General features: G+C 35.2%; 1 protein-coding gene across 5 annotated transcripts in view; it reads left to right on the top strand.

The window, feature by feature from the left end:
• MMS22L (MMS22 like, DNA repair protein) overlaps positions 1-18,953 on the top strand; it is a 148,924-nt gene extending 129,971 nt beyond the window's left edge. For all 5 annotated transcript variants that reach the window (XM_009242101.4, XM_054557898.2, XM_009242100.4 and 2 more), the window contains 3 exons: positions 8,792-8,888; positions 10,634-10,801; positions 13,804-18,953. In XM_009242101.4, the coding sequence (XP_009240376.3) occupies positions 8,792-8,888; positions 10,634-10,801; positions 13,804-13,885 (347 nt within the window). In that variant the 3' untranslated portion in view covers positions 13,886-18,953. The remainder of the gene's footprint in view (positions 1-8,791; positions 8,889-10,633; positions 10,802-13,803) is intronic.
• The last annotated feature ends 306 nt before the right edge of the window (positions 18,954-19,259 follow it).

Raw genomic sequence — 19,259 nt, 5'->3', positions numbered from 1 at the left:
CATGTCCCTACAAAGGACGTGAACTCATCATTTTTTATGGCTGCATAGTATTCCATGGTGTATATGTGCCACATTTTCTTAATCCAGTCCATCATTGTTGGACACTTGGGTTGGTTCCAAGTCTTTGCTATTGTGAATAATGCCACAATAAACATACGTGTGCATGTGTCTTTATAGCAGCATGATTTATAGTCCTTTGGGTATATACCCAGTAATGGAATGGCTGGGTCAAATGGAATTTCTAGTTCTAGATCCCTGAGGAATCGCCACACTGACTTCCACAAGGGTTGAACTAGTTTACAGTCCCACCAACAGTGTAAAAGTGTTCCTATTTCTCCACATCCTCTCTAGCACCTGTTGTTTCCTGACTTTTTAATGATTGCCATTCTAACTGGTGTGAGATGGTATCTCATTGTGGTTTTGATTTGCATTTCTCTGATGGCCAGTGATGGTGAGCATTTTTTCATGTGTTTTTTGGCTGCATAAATGTCTTCTTTTGAGAAGTGTCTGTTCATGTCCTTCGCCCACATTTTGATGGGGTTGTTTGTTTTTTTCTTGTAAATTTGTTTGAGTTCATTGTAGATTCTGGATATTAGCCCTTTGTCAGATGAGTAGGTTGCGAAAATTTTCTCCCATTTTGTAGGTTGCCTGTTCACTCTGATGGTAGTTTCTTTTGCTGTGCAGAAGCTCTTTAGTTTAATTAGATCCCATTTGTCAATTTTGGCTTTTGTTGCCATTGCTTTTGGTGTTTTAGACATGAAGTCCTTGCCCATGCCTATGTCCTGAATGGTAATGCCTAGATTTTCTTCTAGGGTTTTTCTGGTTTTAGGTCTAACGTTTAAGTCTTTAATCCATCTTGAATTGATTTTTGTATAAGTTATAAGGAAGGGATCCAGTTTCAGCTTTCTACATATGGCTAGCCAGTTTTCCCAGCACCATTTATTAAATAGGGAATCTCAGTAAACTATCGCAAGAACAAAAAACCAAACACCGCATATTCTCACTCATAGGTGGGAATTGAACAATGAGAACACATGGACACAGGAAGGGGAACATCACACTCTGGGGACTGTTGTGGGGTGGGGGGAGGGGGGAGGGATAGCATTGGGAGATATACCTAATGCTAGATGACGAGTTAGTGGGTGCAGCGCACCAGCATGGCACATGTATACATATGTAACTAACCTGCACATTGTGCACATGTACCCTAAAACCTAAAGTATAATAAAAATAAATAAATAAATAAATAAATAGAGTCAATAAAATGTTTTTCTTTTAAACACACAAAAAAATAAAGATTGATAGTTTTAATCTTTCTAAAAAATAATAATAATTACGTGGGCTAAATGCCCCGATTAAAAGACACAGACTGGCAAATTGGATAAAGAGTCAAGATTCATCAATGTGCTGTATTCAAGAGACCCATCTCAATGTGCAAAGGCTCAAAATAAAGGGATTAAGGAAGATTTACCAAGCAAATGGAAAGCAAAAAAAAAAAAAAAAAAAAAATCAGGGATTGCAATCCTAGTCTCTGATAAAACAGACTTTAAACCAACAAAGATCAAAAGAGACAAGGCCACTACATAATGGTAAAGGGATCAATGCAACAAGAAGACCTAACTATCCTAAATATATATGCACCCAATACAGGAGCACCCAGATTCATAAAGCAAGTTCTTAGAGACCTACAAAGAGACTTAGACTCCCACACAATAATAGTGGGAGACTTTAACATCCCACTGTCAATATTAGATCAATGAGATAGAAAATTAACAAGGATATCCAGGACTTGAACTCAGTTCTGGACCAAGCAGACCTAATACACATCTACAGAACTTTCCACCCCAGATCAACAGAATATTCATTCTTGTCAGCACCACATCGCACTTATTCCAAAAATGACCACATAATTGGAAGTAAAACACTCCTCAGCAAATGTAAAAGAACAGAAATCACAACAAACTGTCTCTCAGACCACAGTGCAGTCCAATTAGAACTCAGGATTAAGAAACTCACTCAAAACCACACAACTGCATGGAAACTGAACAAGCTGCTCCCGAATGACTACTGGATAAATAACAAAATGAAGCCAGAAATAAAGATGTTCTTTGAAACCAGTGAGAACAAAGATATAACGTACCAGAATCTCTGGGACACATTTAAAGCAGTGTGTAGAGGGAAATTTATAGCACTAAATGCCCACAAGAGAAAGCAGAAAGATCTAAAATTGACACCCTAACATCACAATTAAAAGAACTAGAGAAGCAAGAGCAAACAAATTCAAAAGCTAGCAGAAGACAATAAATAACTAAGAAATAACTAAGATCAGAGCAGAACTGAAGGAGATAGAGGCACAAAAAAACCTTCAAAAAAATCAGTGAATCCAGGAGCTGGTTTTTTGAAAAGATCAACCAAATAGACCGCTAGCCAGACTAATAAGAAAGGAGAGAAGAATCAAATAGATGCAATAAAAAATGATAAAGTGGTTATCACCACCGATCCCACAGAAATACAAACTACCATCAGAGAATACTATAAACAACTCTACACAAGTAAACTAAAAAATCTAGAAGAAATGGATAAATTCCTAGACACATACATCCTCCTAAGACTAAACCAGGAAGAAGTCGAATCTCTGAATAGACCAATAACAGGTACTGAAATTGAGGCAGTAATTAATAGCCTACCAACCAAAAAAAGCCTAAGACCAGACAGATTCACAACTGACTTCTACCAGAGTTACAAAGAGGAGCTAGAAACATTCCTTGTGAAACTATTCCAATCAATAGAAAAAGAGGGAATCCTCCCTAATTCATGTTATGAGGCCAGCATCATCTTGATACAAAAACCTGGCAGAGACACAACAAAAAAAGAACATTTTAGGCCAATATCCCTGATGAACATCAATGCAAAAAATTCTCAATAAAATACTGGCAAACCGAATCCGGCAGCACATCAAAAAGCTTATCCACCACGATCAAGTTGGCTTCATCCCTGGGATGCAAGGCTGGTTCAACATATGCAAATCAATAAACATAATCCATCACATAAACAGAACCAATGACAAAAAGCACATGATTATCTCAATAGATGCAGAAAAGGCCTTTGACAAAATTCAACAGTACTTCATGCTAAAAACTCTCAATAAACTAGGTATTGATGGAACGTGTCTCAAAATAATAAGAGCTATTTATGAGAGACCCACAGCCAATATCGTACTGAATGGACAAAAACTGGAAGCATTCCCTTTGAAAACCGGCACAAGACAAGGATACCCTCTCTCATCACTCCTCTTCAACATAGTATTGGAAGTTCCGGCCGGGGCAGTCAGGCAAGAGAAAGCAATAAAGCGTATTCAGTTAGGAAAAGAGGAAGTCAAATTGTCTTTGCAGATGACATGACTGTATATTTAGGAAACTCCATCGTCTCAGTCCAAAATCTCCTTAAGCTGATAAGCCACTTCAGCAAAGTCTCAGGATACAAAATCAATGTGCAGAAATCACAAGCATTCCTATACACCAATAACAGACAGAGAGAGAGCCAAATCATGAGTGAACTCCCATTCACAATTGCTACAGAGAGAATAAAATACCTAGGCATCCAACTTACAAGGGATGTGAAGGACCTCTTCAAGGAGAACTACAAACCACTGCTCAAAAAAATAAAAGAGGACACAAACAAATGGAAGAACATTCCATACTCATGGATAGGAGGAATCAATATTGTGAAAATGGCCGTACACCCCAAAGTGCAGATTCAGTGCTATTCCCATCAAGCTACCACTGACTTTCTTCACAGAATTGGAAAAAAAACTTTTAAATTTCGTATGGAACCAAAAAAAAGTGTGCATAGCCGAGATAATCCTAAGCAAAAAGAACAAAGCAGGAGGCTACTTTGTCATGCTACCTGACTTCAAACGATACTAGAAGGCTACAGTAATCAAAACAGCATGGTACTGGTACCAACACAGATATCCAGACCAATGGAACAGAGCAGAGGCCTCAGAAATAACGTCACACATCTACAACCATCTGGTCTTTGACAAACCTGACACAAGCAATGGGGAAAGGACTCCCTCTTTAATAAATGGTACTGGGAAAACTGGCTAGCCATATTCAGAAAACTGAAACTGGATCCATTCCTTACACCTTACACAAAAATTAACTCAAGATGGATTAAAGACTTAAATGTAAGACCTAAAACCATAAAAACCCTAGAATAAAATCTAGGCAATATCATTCAGGACATGGGGATGGGCAAAGACTTCATGACTAAAACACCAAAAGCAATGGCAACAAAAGCCAAAATATATAAATGGGATCTAATTAAACTAAAGAGCTTCTGCATAGCAAAAGAAACTATCAGCAGAGTGAACAGGCAACCTACAGAATGAGAAAAAATTTTTGTAATCCATCTGACAAAGGGCTAATATCCAGAATCTACAAAGAACTTAAACAAATTTACAAGAAACATACAACCCCGTCAAAAAATGGGCAAAGGATATGAACAGACACTTCTCAAAAGAAGACATTTATGCAGCCAAAAAACTTACAAAAAAATGCTCATCATCACTGGTCATTAGAGAAATGCAAATCAAAACCACAATGAGATACCATCTCACACCTGTTAGAATGGCGATCATTAAAAAGTCAGGAAACAACAGATGCTGGAGAGGATGTGGGGAAATAGGAACACTTTTACACTGTTGGTGGGAGTGTGAATTAATTCAATCATTGTGGAAGACAGTGTGGCAATTCCTCAAGGATCTAGAACTAGAAATACCATTTGACCCAACAATCTCATTACTGGGTATATACCCAAAGGATTATAAATCATTCTACTAAAAAGACACATGCACACATATGTTTATTGCAGCACTGTTCACAACAGCAAAGTCTATTGTGAAGTCATCAATACTTGGAACCAACCCAAATGTCCATCAATGATAGACTGAATAAAGAAAATGTGGCATATATACACCATGGAATACTATGCAGCCATAAAAAAGGATGAGTTCGTGTCCTTTGCAGGGACATGGATGAAACTGGAAACCATCATTCTCAGCAAACTAACACAAGAAGAGAAAACCAAACACCACATGTTCTCACTCATAAGTGGGAATTGAACAATGAGTACACATGGACACAGGGAGGGGAACATCACACACTGGGGCCTGTCAGGAGGTGGGGGACTGGAGGAGGGAGAGCATTAGGAGAAATGCCTAATGTAAATGACAAGTTAATGGGTGCAGCAAACCAACATGGCACATGTATACATATGTAACAAACCTGCACGTTGTGCACATGTACCCCAGAACTTAAAGTATAATAATAATAACAATTTAAAAATTTGAAAGACTACGTTAAAAAATGTTCACATAATGTAGTAAGAAAACAGTAAAGGAGATTAAAGAAACAAACATGAGTCATTAAGAAAACAAAAAGTAAAATTGCTGATGTAAATCAAACTATATCAGTAATAATACCATGTGAAAGGATTGACCAGTCCAATGAAAAGGCAGAGATGATCACAATGGATTCTTAAAAAAACAAGATCTACCTGTATGGTATTTACAGGAAACACTATAGATTCACAGATATAAATAGATTGAAAGTAAAAGGATGGGAAAAGATAGTTATGCAAACAGCAACCACAGAAAGCTTAAGTGACTATTCTAATAGCTCCATATGAATTACTAATTTATATGGAATTACAGGGGACCCAGAATAGCCAAATCAATCTTGGAAAAAGAAGAAGAAAGCTGGAAAATGCATACTTCCTGATTTCAAAACATGTTACAAAGCAACAGTAATCAAGACAATGTGATAGTGGCATAAAGATAGATATGTAGGTCAATAGAATAGAATTAAGCGTTCAGAGATAAACCCATGTTTATGATCAACTGGGGTTTTTTTGTTTGTTGACAAGAGTGCCAAGACAATTTAATGAAGGAAAAGTAGTCTTTTTAACAAATTTTGCTAGGTCAAATACTTCCACATGTGAAAGAATGAAGTTGAACCCTTTTTTCATACCACATACGAAAACTAACCTAAAATGAATCATAGACCTAAGTGTCAGAGCTAAAATTGTAAAAGTCATAGAAGAAAATATAGGAATAAAATCTTCATGACCTTGGATTTGGCAACAGATTCTTAGCTATGGCACTAAAAGCATGAACCACAAAAGAAGAGATAAATTGGACTTCATCAAGAATTAGGAGCCTTTGTGTTTCAAAGGACACTGTTAAGAAAGTGAAAAGACAACCCACAAAATGGGAAAAAATACTTGTAAATTATATGTGATGATAAGGAGTATGCATCTATGATGTATAAATAATTCTTAAGAATAAGTGGACAAATAACTGAATTTAAAAATTGGCAATGAATCTGAATAGACATTTCTACAAAGAAAATAAACAAATGGCCAATAAGCACCAGAAAAGGTGTTCACATCATTAGTCACCAGGGAAATGCATATCAAAACTACCCTGAGATATCACTTCCTACCCACAAGGTTGGCTATAATGAGGGAGTCAGATAATGAAAAAGATTGGGGAAGATATGGAGAAATTGGAACTCTCATTTAATGCCGTTGGGAATGTAAAATCATGTTGCTACCTTGGATAATAGTCTGGTAGTTCCTCAAGCGGTTAAGTATGCAGTTACTGTATGACCCAGCAATTTCACCCCTAGATATATATATATTTAAGAGAAATGAACACATATGTCCACACAGAAACTTGTAAATTAATTTTTATAGCAGTATTGTTTATTGTAGCCAAAAAGTAGAATACTTATCATTTGATGGATCAATTTAAAAATTTTGATACATTTATACAATGGAATATTGTTTAGCTATAAAAAAGCATGAAGTACTGAAACATGCTATAACATTGATGAATCTTGAAAACATTGTTCTCAGTGAAAGAAGCCAGTCACAAAAGTCACATATTATTTCATTTATATGAAATATCCAGAATAGTTAAATCTATAGAGACAGGTCTAGGCATGGTGGCTTATGCCTGTAATTCCAGCACTTTTAGAGGCTGAGGCAGTTGGATCACTTGAGGTCAGGAGTTCGAGACCTGCCTGGCCAATATGGTGAAACCACGTCTCTTCTAAAAATACAAAATTAGCCGGGCGTGGTGGCATGCACTTGTAATCCCAGTTACTCGGGAGGCTGAGGCAGGAGAATTGCTTGAACCCAGGAGGCAGAGGTTGCAATGAGCTGAGATCGTGCCACTGCACTCCAGCCTAGGCAACAGAGGGAGAGTCTGTCTCAAAAAAAAAAAAAAGATCTGTAGAGACAGAAAGTAGGTTAGGGATTGTTTAGAAGGAATCAGGATAGCTAAAGAGTGTGGAATTTCTTTTCAAGATACTGAAAATATTATAAAATTGTGATGATGGTTGTACAACTCTGAATATACTAAAAGCCATCGAACAGTATACTTTAAATGGGTAAACTATATAGTATGTGAATTATATGACAATAAAGGTCTTAAATTTTAACAAATAAAAAGGCCGGGTGTGGTGGCTCACACATGTAATCTCAGTGCTTTGGGAGGCCAAGGTGGGAGGATCACTTGAGACTAGGAGTTTGAGGCCAGCCTGGGCAACATAGTGAGACCTCCATCTCTACAAAAATATTTTTTAAAAAATTAGCCAGGCGTGGTGGCACGCACCTGTAGTCCTAGTTACTTGAGAGGCTGAGATGGGAGGATTGCTTGAGCCCAGGAGATGGAAGTTAGAGTGAGCTATCATCACACCACTTCTCTAGCCTGGGTGACAGAGCAAGACTCTGCCTCTTAAAAAAAAAAAAAAGAAAATACTCATTTTTTTTTTTTTTTAAAAAAAGGTAGTTCAGTTAAAGAAAAAATAAACTGCATCTAAAATGAGAAGTTATTTTAAAAAGTTGTAAAAAGTTTTCAAGTAAAAGGCAAGGGATGCTGTATGTTCCTTAGCTGCGAGCCTCATCCCATGGAAAACATTCTCTACTACCTAATGTTCATTAAGTTCATGTTCATCATATATTTTGTGCTCCTTTTATAATTTAGGGTTACAGTTTCTGAACTTTTTTTTATTCTTGGAAAAAGCACTTTTTTCTCTGGTTTCTTATATTTAATGTGTCAAAAACAACATAAGAATTTAGTAGCATTCAGAACATATTGGGTTTTCTACATCCTTTCTTGGTATTTTTGCATTATTTTTGTGTACAAGCACACAATTTTAAAGGATTTGGTTAAATATTTAAAGAATGTAAGTATTCTTTTTATACTTTGTTATCCTTTGAAAGGAAGATAGCATCACAAACAACATTTTTGCATACATATTTGGCTAATTTTAAGTGAAAAGAAATTGTTCATGGTATCTAGTTTGCTACTTACATGTTTGTGAGGGGGTGGGAGGAATATGCTTATGAATTTTTAAAAAATCAATCTGCCTGTCTGTAAATCAGCTGAATTTTTAAAGGCTTTCTTTTGTCAGTATGTTACTGTTTGTAGGATTAGGATGGTGTAATGTTTTTGAATATGGGCACCTTTCTAAGAGAAAAATAGGTCTTCATGTATCATTTCAGACTAAAAAGTAGACTTTTAAACTTTTGTATTTTCTTGAAGATAGGTATACTTTAGAATAAAACAAAAACTTAGAACTATTTCATTTTGAAAAATAGAAAAAGGATGTACATACTTTAAGAAAACAACATATTTTTCTAAATCAAGAGTGTTCATAAAAATGAGGATCCAGATGGTCAATTCAAACACAGTGCGTAATGCTGTAATTTTTCCTTCTAGTTAAAAGGCTGGCCACAGAGAACCTGCAATACATGGTAAAAGCCTGCCAAGTGGGGTCAGAAGAAGAACCTTCCGCCCAGCTGACTTCTGTGTTTAGGTAACTGGAAAATATGCCAACTGGCAAGGAGACTATTGCCAGCCATTTGACAGCCAACATGTTTTTTAAATAACTAATTATCCAAAACATAATGTGTTACTACTTGTTTATAGTATTTCAATTATTGTATTTTTGGCAGTAGTTTTGTTACATTGTGATGTTTTATTGAAAGATAAAAGTGCCAGTGAAAAAGATAAGTGAGGGGACTTAAAATTACCTGTGAATTTAGTGAGGAAGAATCTTGCATGAACAGTCATGTGTCTCTTAACGATAGGGATAAGTTCTGAGAAATGTATAGTTAGCCAGTTTCATCATTGTGTGACCATCAAATAGAGTGTACTTATACAAACCTAGGTGCTATAGCCCACTCTGCACCTAGGCTATATGGTATTGCCTAATGGTCCTAGGCTGCAAATCAGTATAACATGTCTGCACTGAATACTGTGGGCAGTTGTAACACAGTGGTAAATATTTGTGTATCTAAATGTATCCAAACATAGAAAGGGTACAGTAAAAATGCAGTATTTTAATCTTATTGTACAGAACTACCATTGTACATGCTATCTGTCATTGACTGAAATGTCATTACATGGTCCTAGACTGGGTTTGAGAGAGTAAAGTGGGAAATGTGAGTCATGATGACAGGTACACAGGCCTTCAGACCTTGCTAAACATGTTCCGCTGGATCCATTGTAGAAGTACAGTCACTGCTTTTCTGACTTGCTTTAATATACTAAATGTAGCTTCAGAAAGCTCCGTTATGTTTAATTTGTGAAGCATGGACTTTATAGAAGTAGATCTATTGTTCATAAGAATAACAGTGCAACTTGAGGCATATTTTCTTTTTCTTCCCTGTCTTGTTCCCTTTAGAGTCTTGTGCTGTTAGGGCAGTACGTTTTTGTATTTCTTTCTGAAGATTTCTTCCAGTTCACCTTTATTATTCCTATCTCTGCCTTACCACTACCATGATAAATAATTTGTGTTCGTTTCCTTCATTCTCTGTTGGATCTTTGATACCTCCATTTTTCTCATCACATAATTAGTGCCTGTCAAGTGTTTATAGTTTATTTAAATTGTGATCAGTCAGTAACAATGGATTTGTGAAAATTGTGAAGCCCTAGGAGGGGAGAAAAGGATTTTCTATGATCAAAGATTGAATGTTATCTATAATTTACTAAGCAAGGTGGCTTTTCATTTTGTTGATTGGTAGTGGAGGGTAGAGGTTTTAAGGCTAAAATATAGAATTTTTATTTATAAAGACCTTCTATGGGTCTAAAGTCTTTTGTTCAGTTAAGGAACATAAAAATATATTAGGACTAACTTGCTTTCCTCATAAAAATATTGTTTGACTTATATAGAGCTACAAAGAACTAAAAAGTAACTAGGAAATCTGACTTTTTTCTCTTACTGTCTCCCATATCCTTTCCACTCAGATTTCAATATGTAGAATATTGCAAAAAAGTCCTGGGATTAGATTTTTACCCCTTCTTCTCCCTCCCAAGCTTCCAACTCTTCCCTTCCCCGCTCCTCCCCACAGTGCTTTCACTCTGGTCGTGGCTCAACTTAAATAAGCCACTTCTTTATTTTAAAGTGTTTTAAATAGTTTTCATATTGCATCCAGATTCTTACAGTAATCTTTTATGAAATGATCTTTGTTATGTTCAGTTCATAGTTGATTGCCACGTAGATACCAGCACAAGGAATTGCCCCAGGAATAATCCTAAATAAACCTGTTTTACTTTCAGGCAGTTTATCCAGGATTATGGTATGAGGTACTATTATCAGGTTTACAGCATTTTAGAAACAGTAGCAACATTGGACCAGCAGGTTGTCATCCGCTTGATTTCTACCCTCACTCAGTCTCTGAAGGATTCAGAGCAGAAATGGGGCCTTGGCAGGAATATAGCACAAAGGTATGTTTGATAATTTAATTACATTGGGGGGGCAGTGATTATAAATCTGTATTTCATTTTATAGAAATGATTTATTTTCTTATTCCCCAAAATTTGGGTATGTTCTTTTGAGATGAAAAATGTTTTAGTACTGTGATTGTTATCAGTTTTACAAAGTGTGAATAGAAGTAGCATGGCTCGTCAGCAGACTTAGCAAAATCAATACATACATTTGCATGTTTTTCCTTTCAAAGTGACCGCTTTAGAAAGCTGTATATTTCAGCAGTGCTGCTGTTGCTCAAAACGCGTTTCAGTGTTCCTCATTGGGAAGTGGACTTTATAGCCTTGAATGTCTTATTTTTTAATAAAATTTATGGTGGCAAATCATAACCGTTTGAGGGATGCTTGATTTATTTAGTCAACTGTATCATGTGTATCTAGTGAATAAGTGACCCAATTAGACAGTATAGGTTTTGGTCAAAAGTAGGAAATAAGACTTTTTTTTAATAGGCTCATAACTCAACTGAAAATAGTGCTGGACTATTTAGAGTCTCAACATTGTGGGAATAAGCCTATATTTATTTCTTAAAGAAATTGTTTTAGAGTAGTCAGTACTCACAGTGGAATTTTTGTGTGCTAAAGGTTATTAAAGAATCAAAATACAGTTATGTGTTGCTTAACGACAGGGATAGGTTCTAAGAAATGTGTAGTTAGGCGATTTCATCATTTATGAACATCAAATAGAGTATATTTACACAAACCTAGATGGAATAGCCTATACCACACACCTAAGCAATGTGATGTGGCCTATTGCTCCTAGGCTACAAACTTGTATAACATGTTACTGTACTGAATACTATAGACCGTTGTAACATGATGGTAAGTGTTTGTGTATCTAAATATATGAAAACATAGAAAAGGTACAGTAATTATATGGTAGCAAAGATTTTAAAATGGTACACCTATATAGGGCACTTACCATGAGTGGAGTTTGCAGGACTGGTAGTTGCTCTGGGTGAGTCGGTGAGTGAGTGGTGATAAATGTGAAGGCCTAGGCCATTACTGTACACTGTTGTAGTAGACTTTATAAACATAATACATTTAGAGTACATTAAAGTTATTTCTAAAATTTTTAGTTTTTCAATAATACATTAACCTTAGCTTACTCTAACTTTTTTACCTTTTAAACTTTTTCTTTTTTTAACTTTTTTACTCTTGTAAAAATACTTAGCTTAACACACACATTGTATAGCTGTACAAAAATATTTTCTTTCTTTATATTCTTGAATAAGCTTTTTTCTATTTTTAAATTATTTTTTATTTTTAAACTATTTTGTAAAAAATGAAGACACACACGCATTAGCCTGAGCCTACATAGGGTCAGGATGATCGACATCACTGTCTTCCACCTCTACATCTTATTTCACTGGAAGGTTTTCAGGGTCAGTAACGCACATGGGGCTGTTGTCTCCTACAATAAGGAAGCCTTCTTCTGGAATACCTCCTGAAGGACCTGCCTGAGTCTGTTTTATGGTTAACTTTTATTTTTATAAGTATAAAGAGGAGTACACTCTAACAATAAAAAGTAAAGTATAGTAAATACATAAACCAGTAACATGATTCTTTCTTATTATCAAGTATTATATACTGTGTATAGTTGTGTGTGCTAGACTTTTATATGACTGATAGTACAATAGGTTTGTTTACTCCTGCATCACCACAAACAACACGAGTAAGGCATTACACTAAGACATTACAATGGCTACAACATCACCAGGCATTAGGAATTTTTCAGTACCATTATAATCTTAATGGGATCCATCATTGACCAAAATGCAGCCCATCATTGACCAAAATGTTGTTAATGCAGTGCATGAGTATAATCATATGCGTGTGTGTCTGTGTATATATCTGTACAAATACACACTCTAATGAATATGCATATTCCAATTTTTAGACGAAAATTTTTTATTAAACAATATCATACGTGAGATCTTTCTTGAAGATGTGACTATGTTGATTATAGCTTTAGCTAACTAATGGAATCCATTTTTTCGATACAGTAAATGAAAACCATATAAAAGGCAGGGGGTGCAGACTGGAGAGATCATCCTTGTAAAGCTTTTGTATGCCAGAATGGAACATCTCCTTTCTTCTGCATAGTGACTTGGCTAGCCTCCTATGGTTTTCTAAAGAGAGAAGATTGAATCACTTCAAATTGTAGCTTGAAGAAATGGTGTTTATTGTCATGTCACAAAACAAGCTCATGCACAGACATGTCTCACATCTGGCTTCTCTGAGCAGTCTTCAAATTTGAGTGAAAAAACTAGAGAGGCTGTGTGTGAACCACCCTAATGCAGTATGTTGTTAAAACAAATATTCTGGCCTACTACCTTGTGTGGTTATGCAGGTCCATAAGAAGTTTGATTCTAAAGATTCTGAATAGAACAGGTATTTAGACTAGTGAGATAACTACTAGGCACAATAAATCATCTAAAACACCTCCCAAATACAGGGAAGTACTAGAGAATGTAGGAGGAGAAACAATATTTTATTTTCAAACTTTGTTACTTATAAGAAGTTAAAAGAAGAAAATGGGATATATACTGAAATTGCTACACAGGTCTATTTTATGGTTACAGAATTTTTGTTTTAATACTTATGTTTGTGATACAAGTCTTCCCATTGTAATCATACCATCATTGTCCTTAAATAATATTCCATGAACATATTTTTTTACCTGTGAGCATTATAATATTTCAGAAGGTTAATGAACTTTTACATGTCATTTTTAGCACACATTTTATATATAAAAATCATACTTGATACATCTTAACATCTAGGTTTACTCACAATAGATATAAAGCATTACTTTTTAAGAAGTGTTGTGCTAAGCCTGCTGGACGGATGGCTGGATAGATGGATGGATGGATGATGGGCAGACTTAATTTGTAAATACTTAAATGAAAAATAATGAAAATGTTAATAAATATATTTGCTTTCTTTTCTTTTTTCTTAAACAGGGAAGCCTATAGCAAACTTTTGTCTCACCTTGGACACATGGGACAAGATGAGATGCAGAGACTGGAAAATGATAATACTTAATATATTTTGTGATTCATCCTGTCTATTAATTATCAGTATCTAAAGCCACATTGTTCCACTCCAATTCCTACTTTTAATTGATTGTATAATGTTCTGTTTAAAATAATTTCTAGGATTTTTTTCCTTTTATATCTGTAAGTAAAAAATGTATAAATAAGGAACTGAAGGTTAATTAGCAACTATGTAATAGGATCCTTGGAACTTTTTACAAAACTGCATTCTACCTTGATGAAATTTTAAACTAAATTAAAGAAACTTTTTCTGAGAGTGTTTTCTGTGTATAAGTATTAAGCAGATACTTCATCCATAGACTTTTTGTTGTAATATGACTTCTGCCTCCCTGCCTTGTGACTGATTTGTCATGTTTATTTTTTATTTTTACAATAATAGTTATGTTTTAAAATGATACTTTTTCAAAGTACCTGGATACCCTATACTGTGTTTTTGGTGGGGGAAAGGTGTTGGGAAATGTGACTGTATATTTGTTTTTATTTTTTATATGTGTGAGGCAAGTTACCAAAGAAAACCCTTACAAAGCACACTTAACTGTGTTAGGAATGAGACTGAATCTGGCTAAAGGATTATACAGCTGATATCCAAAAAGAAATGTAAACATGCCAACAGGGTTTTATTTAGGTTCCAAGAGTTGCCAAATTTTTTCTTTATTCATCCTTTCTTTTGGAATTGTCATTAAAAAAAAAATCATATCAGGAGGAGGAAATAAAGGAGACTTTAAGAGGAGAATAAATAAAAATATTCTAGAAAAGTAATAATAGTAGTGATCTGAGAAGTCAGCTGATCTATCTTCTTGCTCTTTAGCCAGAGCTTCTTATAACCTAGCATTTTATCCAAGAAACCTGTTTAGTTTCCTTTAACAACATTGTTTCTCAACTTTTGAACTCTTACCTCATCCAGATTGTTTTACCAGTTGGAGCTTGTCCTTGACTCCTTTTCCTATTGAGCATTTGGTTGAAAGAGCTCCAGTCCTAGTTTTGGGAACCCACCTGGGTCTCAAACTCAGCTTTGCTTTATGATCTTGAGCTAGTTACGTAACCTTTCTCAGTCTAGTTTCTTCATGGAGAAGAAAAGAAGAATCCCTTTACTATTTGACAATGTTATTGTGAGAATCAATGGGATAATGTACGTGAAAATATTTGGCGGCCCAAATTCTGTTGGGAAATGTACAGACATGATTAGTTTATTACTCGTGCACAGTTAAGGCAAGGAACACCTCTCAATTTTATCTTTCTCTAATGATATGTCCCAGATGAATGATCCCACTTTCCAATGTTTTCTTACATCATGTTTTCTAACTTTGAAGTACTTTGTTTCCTTCTTGGGATTATAGTCTTTATCATGGTTCTACTCTTCTTCAAGAAAACATTTCAACCCTTCTCTGGCTCAAGGAGTATCTTTAAAAATGAAATACTTTGCAATCAGTATTCTGTGGTTAATAGCGTTCTCTTAATTGTAATCTGTGAAATCCAAAGGAGTATCTGTTATTTTCATAACATATAAATGGTCCTTCTCTCAAATCAACTTCATCAAAGAGAATAAATGAAAGCTTAAGGCTGCTTAATAGACTTCATAACACTGAATTTCTTTTCATCATGATAGTGACTTACTAAACAAATAATGTATGGCTTGGAAAGTTCCAGCAGTCACTAAGGAGTTTTATCTATTTAAGGTGATGCCTTTAAAGAGGTTATTTATGTGTATATGTGTGTGTGTGTGTATATATATGTGGGGTTTTTTTTTCCCAAAGGAGATTGATAAAGATATCTTTGAGAATCTTGCTCCTTAGAGTATGAAACGTTTAAAGGATAGGAAAAGCTGCTACTGAATCATGCTTTAGGACATATATCTGTAGATACTAAGAATAACTAAAATTGTACTTAAGAATGGTAACAGCAAAGTCTGTAACAATTTGTGTGTGTGTTATATGTTTTGTATTTATGTATAAGTAATTTTTTTAAAGCTTTTTTTTAAATTGAAGAAAGAAGAAAATTTATAGCTGAGTTCCTTTTTTTTAAAAAATCTTCACTGATCCTTCAGTTAGTACTACAATCTTGCCCTCTTTCATTCCCAGACTTGGAGTCCCTTATACCTGCTTCTTTAATAGCCACTTTCCCTAAATACCCTGTAATTTCTGAGGCTGCTGCTTCTACCAGTGTAATATAAGCCATTCTCTTTTGGTCAATCTGAGTTTGTTCTCCTTTCTCATGTTCTTTGTCCTCTCTGTGACAATTGTATTTTCTTTTATCTTCCCATCATTTCCACAATGGTACTGCTCCTTCCTACATATACAGTTGACCCTTGAACAACACAAGTTTAAACTGTGCAGGTCCACTTATATATGGATCTAAAATACAGTATTTGTGGGATGCAAAATCTGAGTATATGGAGGACCAACTTTTTGTATAGGCAGGTTCCTCAGGGTTAACTGCAGGACTTGAGTAAGTGCAGATAATGGTATGCACAGGGGATTCTGGAACCAATCCCCAGACCAAAAATGACCACTGTATCTTGAGAGCACCTTCATGGTCTTCTTTCCTGTCCCCAGTCGTAAGATATGACCCTTCATCTGCTTTGTCTCAACATTCTGTTAGTGGTGAACTGATAACTCCAGCTTTTCTCCCTCTTTTTTTTTTGTTTTGTTTTGTTTTGTTTTGAGGCGGAGTCTTGCTCTGTCGCCCAGGCTGGAGTGCAGTGGCACGATATCGGCTCACTGCAAGCTCTGCCTCCCGGGTTCATGCCATTCTCCTGCCTCAGCCTCCCGAGTAGCTGGGACTACAGGTGCCCACCACCACGCCCGGCTAATTTTTTTTGTATTTTTAGTAGAGACGGGGTTTCACCATGTTAGCCAGGATGGTCTCAATCTCCTGACCTCGTGATCCGCCCGCCTCGGCCTCCCAAAGTGCTGGGATTACAGGCGTGAGCCACCTAGTGCTAATTTATCTCTAAACCTCTGTAGTTGGAGTCTCCTGAAATCTCAAGGCAACATGTCAAGCTACCCATGTCACTTGCTATTTCAGACTACCTCCTGCTTTCATTTTCCACCCAGGGAATATACTATTGTCCTAAGTTATTTAGCCTTGAAATGTCAGAGGCATTTTAGGTTCTTCATGTTTCTCCCACTTTCAGTTGATTACCATTACAGGATCTTAGGCTTCTTTTTATCTTTTTGCATTGCCTTGCACCCACTGGTTTGTTGTTTTTTCTGTTGGGCACTACTTATTTCCTTACCTCTGGTTTCCTCTCCTACAGCTTATGTTCTGAAATGTGTATTCCTAAAATACTGTTTTCCTCTTGATACTTTTCTGCTCAAGGACTTCCCATAACTTACCATTGGTTTATAAGGTGATGTTCAAACCCTTCAGTCTGGAGACTTTCTGCCACCTATCTGACTGTACCTTTTATCTTCAAGCTTATCTCTTTTCGAACAAGAGGCTCATTAGCAGCTTTCTCTGATTGCCATGTTCATCCTACACTCAGCCTCATTCAGTTTACAGTGTGGAAACTGTATAGGACCTCTTTCCTATAGAAATTGAAGACACTTAAATAGGAAGAAAATTAAAATATACATTTGGATACATGAGTATTCCAGTCAAATAATATCTATATGATACCAGATAGAGTATAAAAGACAATTGAAGGACAACAGAGTAATGAAAGGACTTTATTAGGCATTTGGATTTGGTTATGATTTAAATTTCAATTTAATTAGAACGTTTCCATGGCGAGGAAGGAAGCATGGAGGACTGTGGAAAAGTCATTCAGTATTGAGTTCATTTGCATTAGAGGAATTTCATAGTTTAAAACTTGTATATCTTTACCTATCCTTCGTATGTTTTCTTCTTAAGCATATTTGACTTTTTCTACCTCAGCATCTGTATAAGAAAATATTTGTGAGTCAGATGTTTGTGGGTTTTCATTACCTATTATTATTTTCTTCCATGCTTTACAACACATTTTTTAAACTACCTTGTTCTTAAATAATTACACGGACCTGTTTCCGTGTACTTTCACAGAATCTTTGACAGTTAAAAATTATATGTTATATAAAAATTTGACAAGCTTCTACAGTTAGGAAAAGCCTTTAGAAATCTGCCTTCCCCAAACCGTATGTTATCATAGCACTCATGTCTCCCCATGTCTAAAAGGTAAATAGATACAGAAACCTCACCAAAAGTTGAATCATCTGTACTAAACCACTGCTTTTTTATCCAGACTTTTTATATAAATCTTTTATTTTCCAAAAAACTGATCTTTTACCTACCCCTCTTAGAGTTAAAACTATTGCCTTGTCAGGCAAGAGTATAGTATGCCAATATAAATAATATGCTTTATTTGGTTAGAAACAGTTGGTTTGGGAAGCTAGCAACATAGCATATTCTTCATAAATTTAATAAGATATGTATATTTTGATACTGTGATAACCTGCATTGTAAATTACCAAATGGTTGGAATTGACCAGTTTATACTTATTAAAATTTTTGATGTGCCAGTGGCTATCCAATTCATTGCATTTGTGAATTGTGCTTTTAGAAAAATTGTGGACATTTTAGTTTTATATACATATTTATGAGTTATTTGTGCATATGATAAAAATTATATATAATAATAAAAGTATATCTTTAACTTACATTGTGCCCTTGATTGTTGAAAACTTCCTTTTTATAACAGATTCACTATTTGGAAGCTAAAGTAAAAATGAGCCATGTTATCAGAAGGAATAATTTCTATCTTATTACTGATGTTTTTATACTTTGTGGTAAAACTGTGGAAAGTTAGGTTTTCAGATGCTGTGGTAGCTGAAAGAGTTTGATGTACATGTGGTTAAAGTGTGAAGAAAATATGAAGGAAAAAGTGTGAAAAGTACCCTAATCATTATCTAATTGCTATTTTGTTATTAAGGATCTAAGAAGTGTTATTGCATTGTACAGATTATTTTAGAAATTCACATCTTTGCTGGCTTTTCCTTTAATACCAAGAATATCTGTTATCATCTGTTTGGTACTGTGTTTTGTTTTCTCTTTTAAAGTAAAATATTGAAGTGATATTTAAATGTTTGCAAGTCTGATGACCTTCCTATAGAAATTCACATTAGTATAATATTTACATTACAAATACAATATAGCCTTTAATTTTGAAGAGTAAAAATGGAAATGGAAGATGAATTACTATAGTGTAGTTCACTTAAATCGAAAATGTATATTTGAATAGTTTCAGTGAAATTTGGCTCATATGACCATAGTTTAATAGAATTCTTATTTCTATTATTGATAACCTTGAATAAAAGGATCTAATTATAAGTTATCTAGGTTTTTTCCCTTTTAGGGAAGAGACGTTATGTTTTTATACTGCTCTTGGC

Source organism: Pongo abelii, chromosome 5 (assembly GCF_028885655.2).
Source record: "Pongo abelii isolate AG06213 chromosome 5, NHGRI_mPonAbe1-v2.0_pri, whole genome shotgun sequence".
NCBI lineage: Eukaryota > Metazoa > Chordata > Mammalia > Primates > Hominidae > Pongo > Pongo abelii.
The sequence above is the reverse complement of the archived record's forward strand: the minus strand, read 5'-3'. Positions and strand labels throughout refer to the sequence as shown.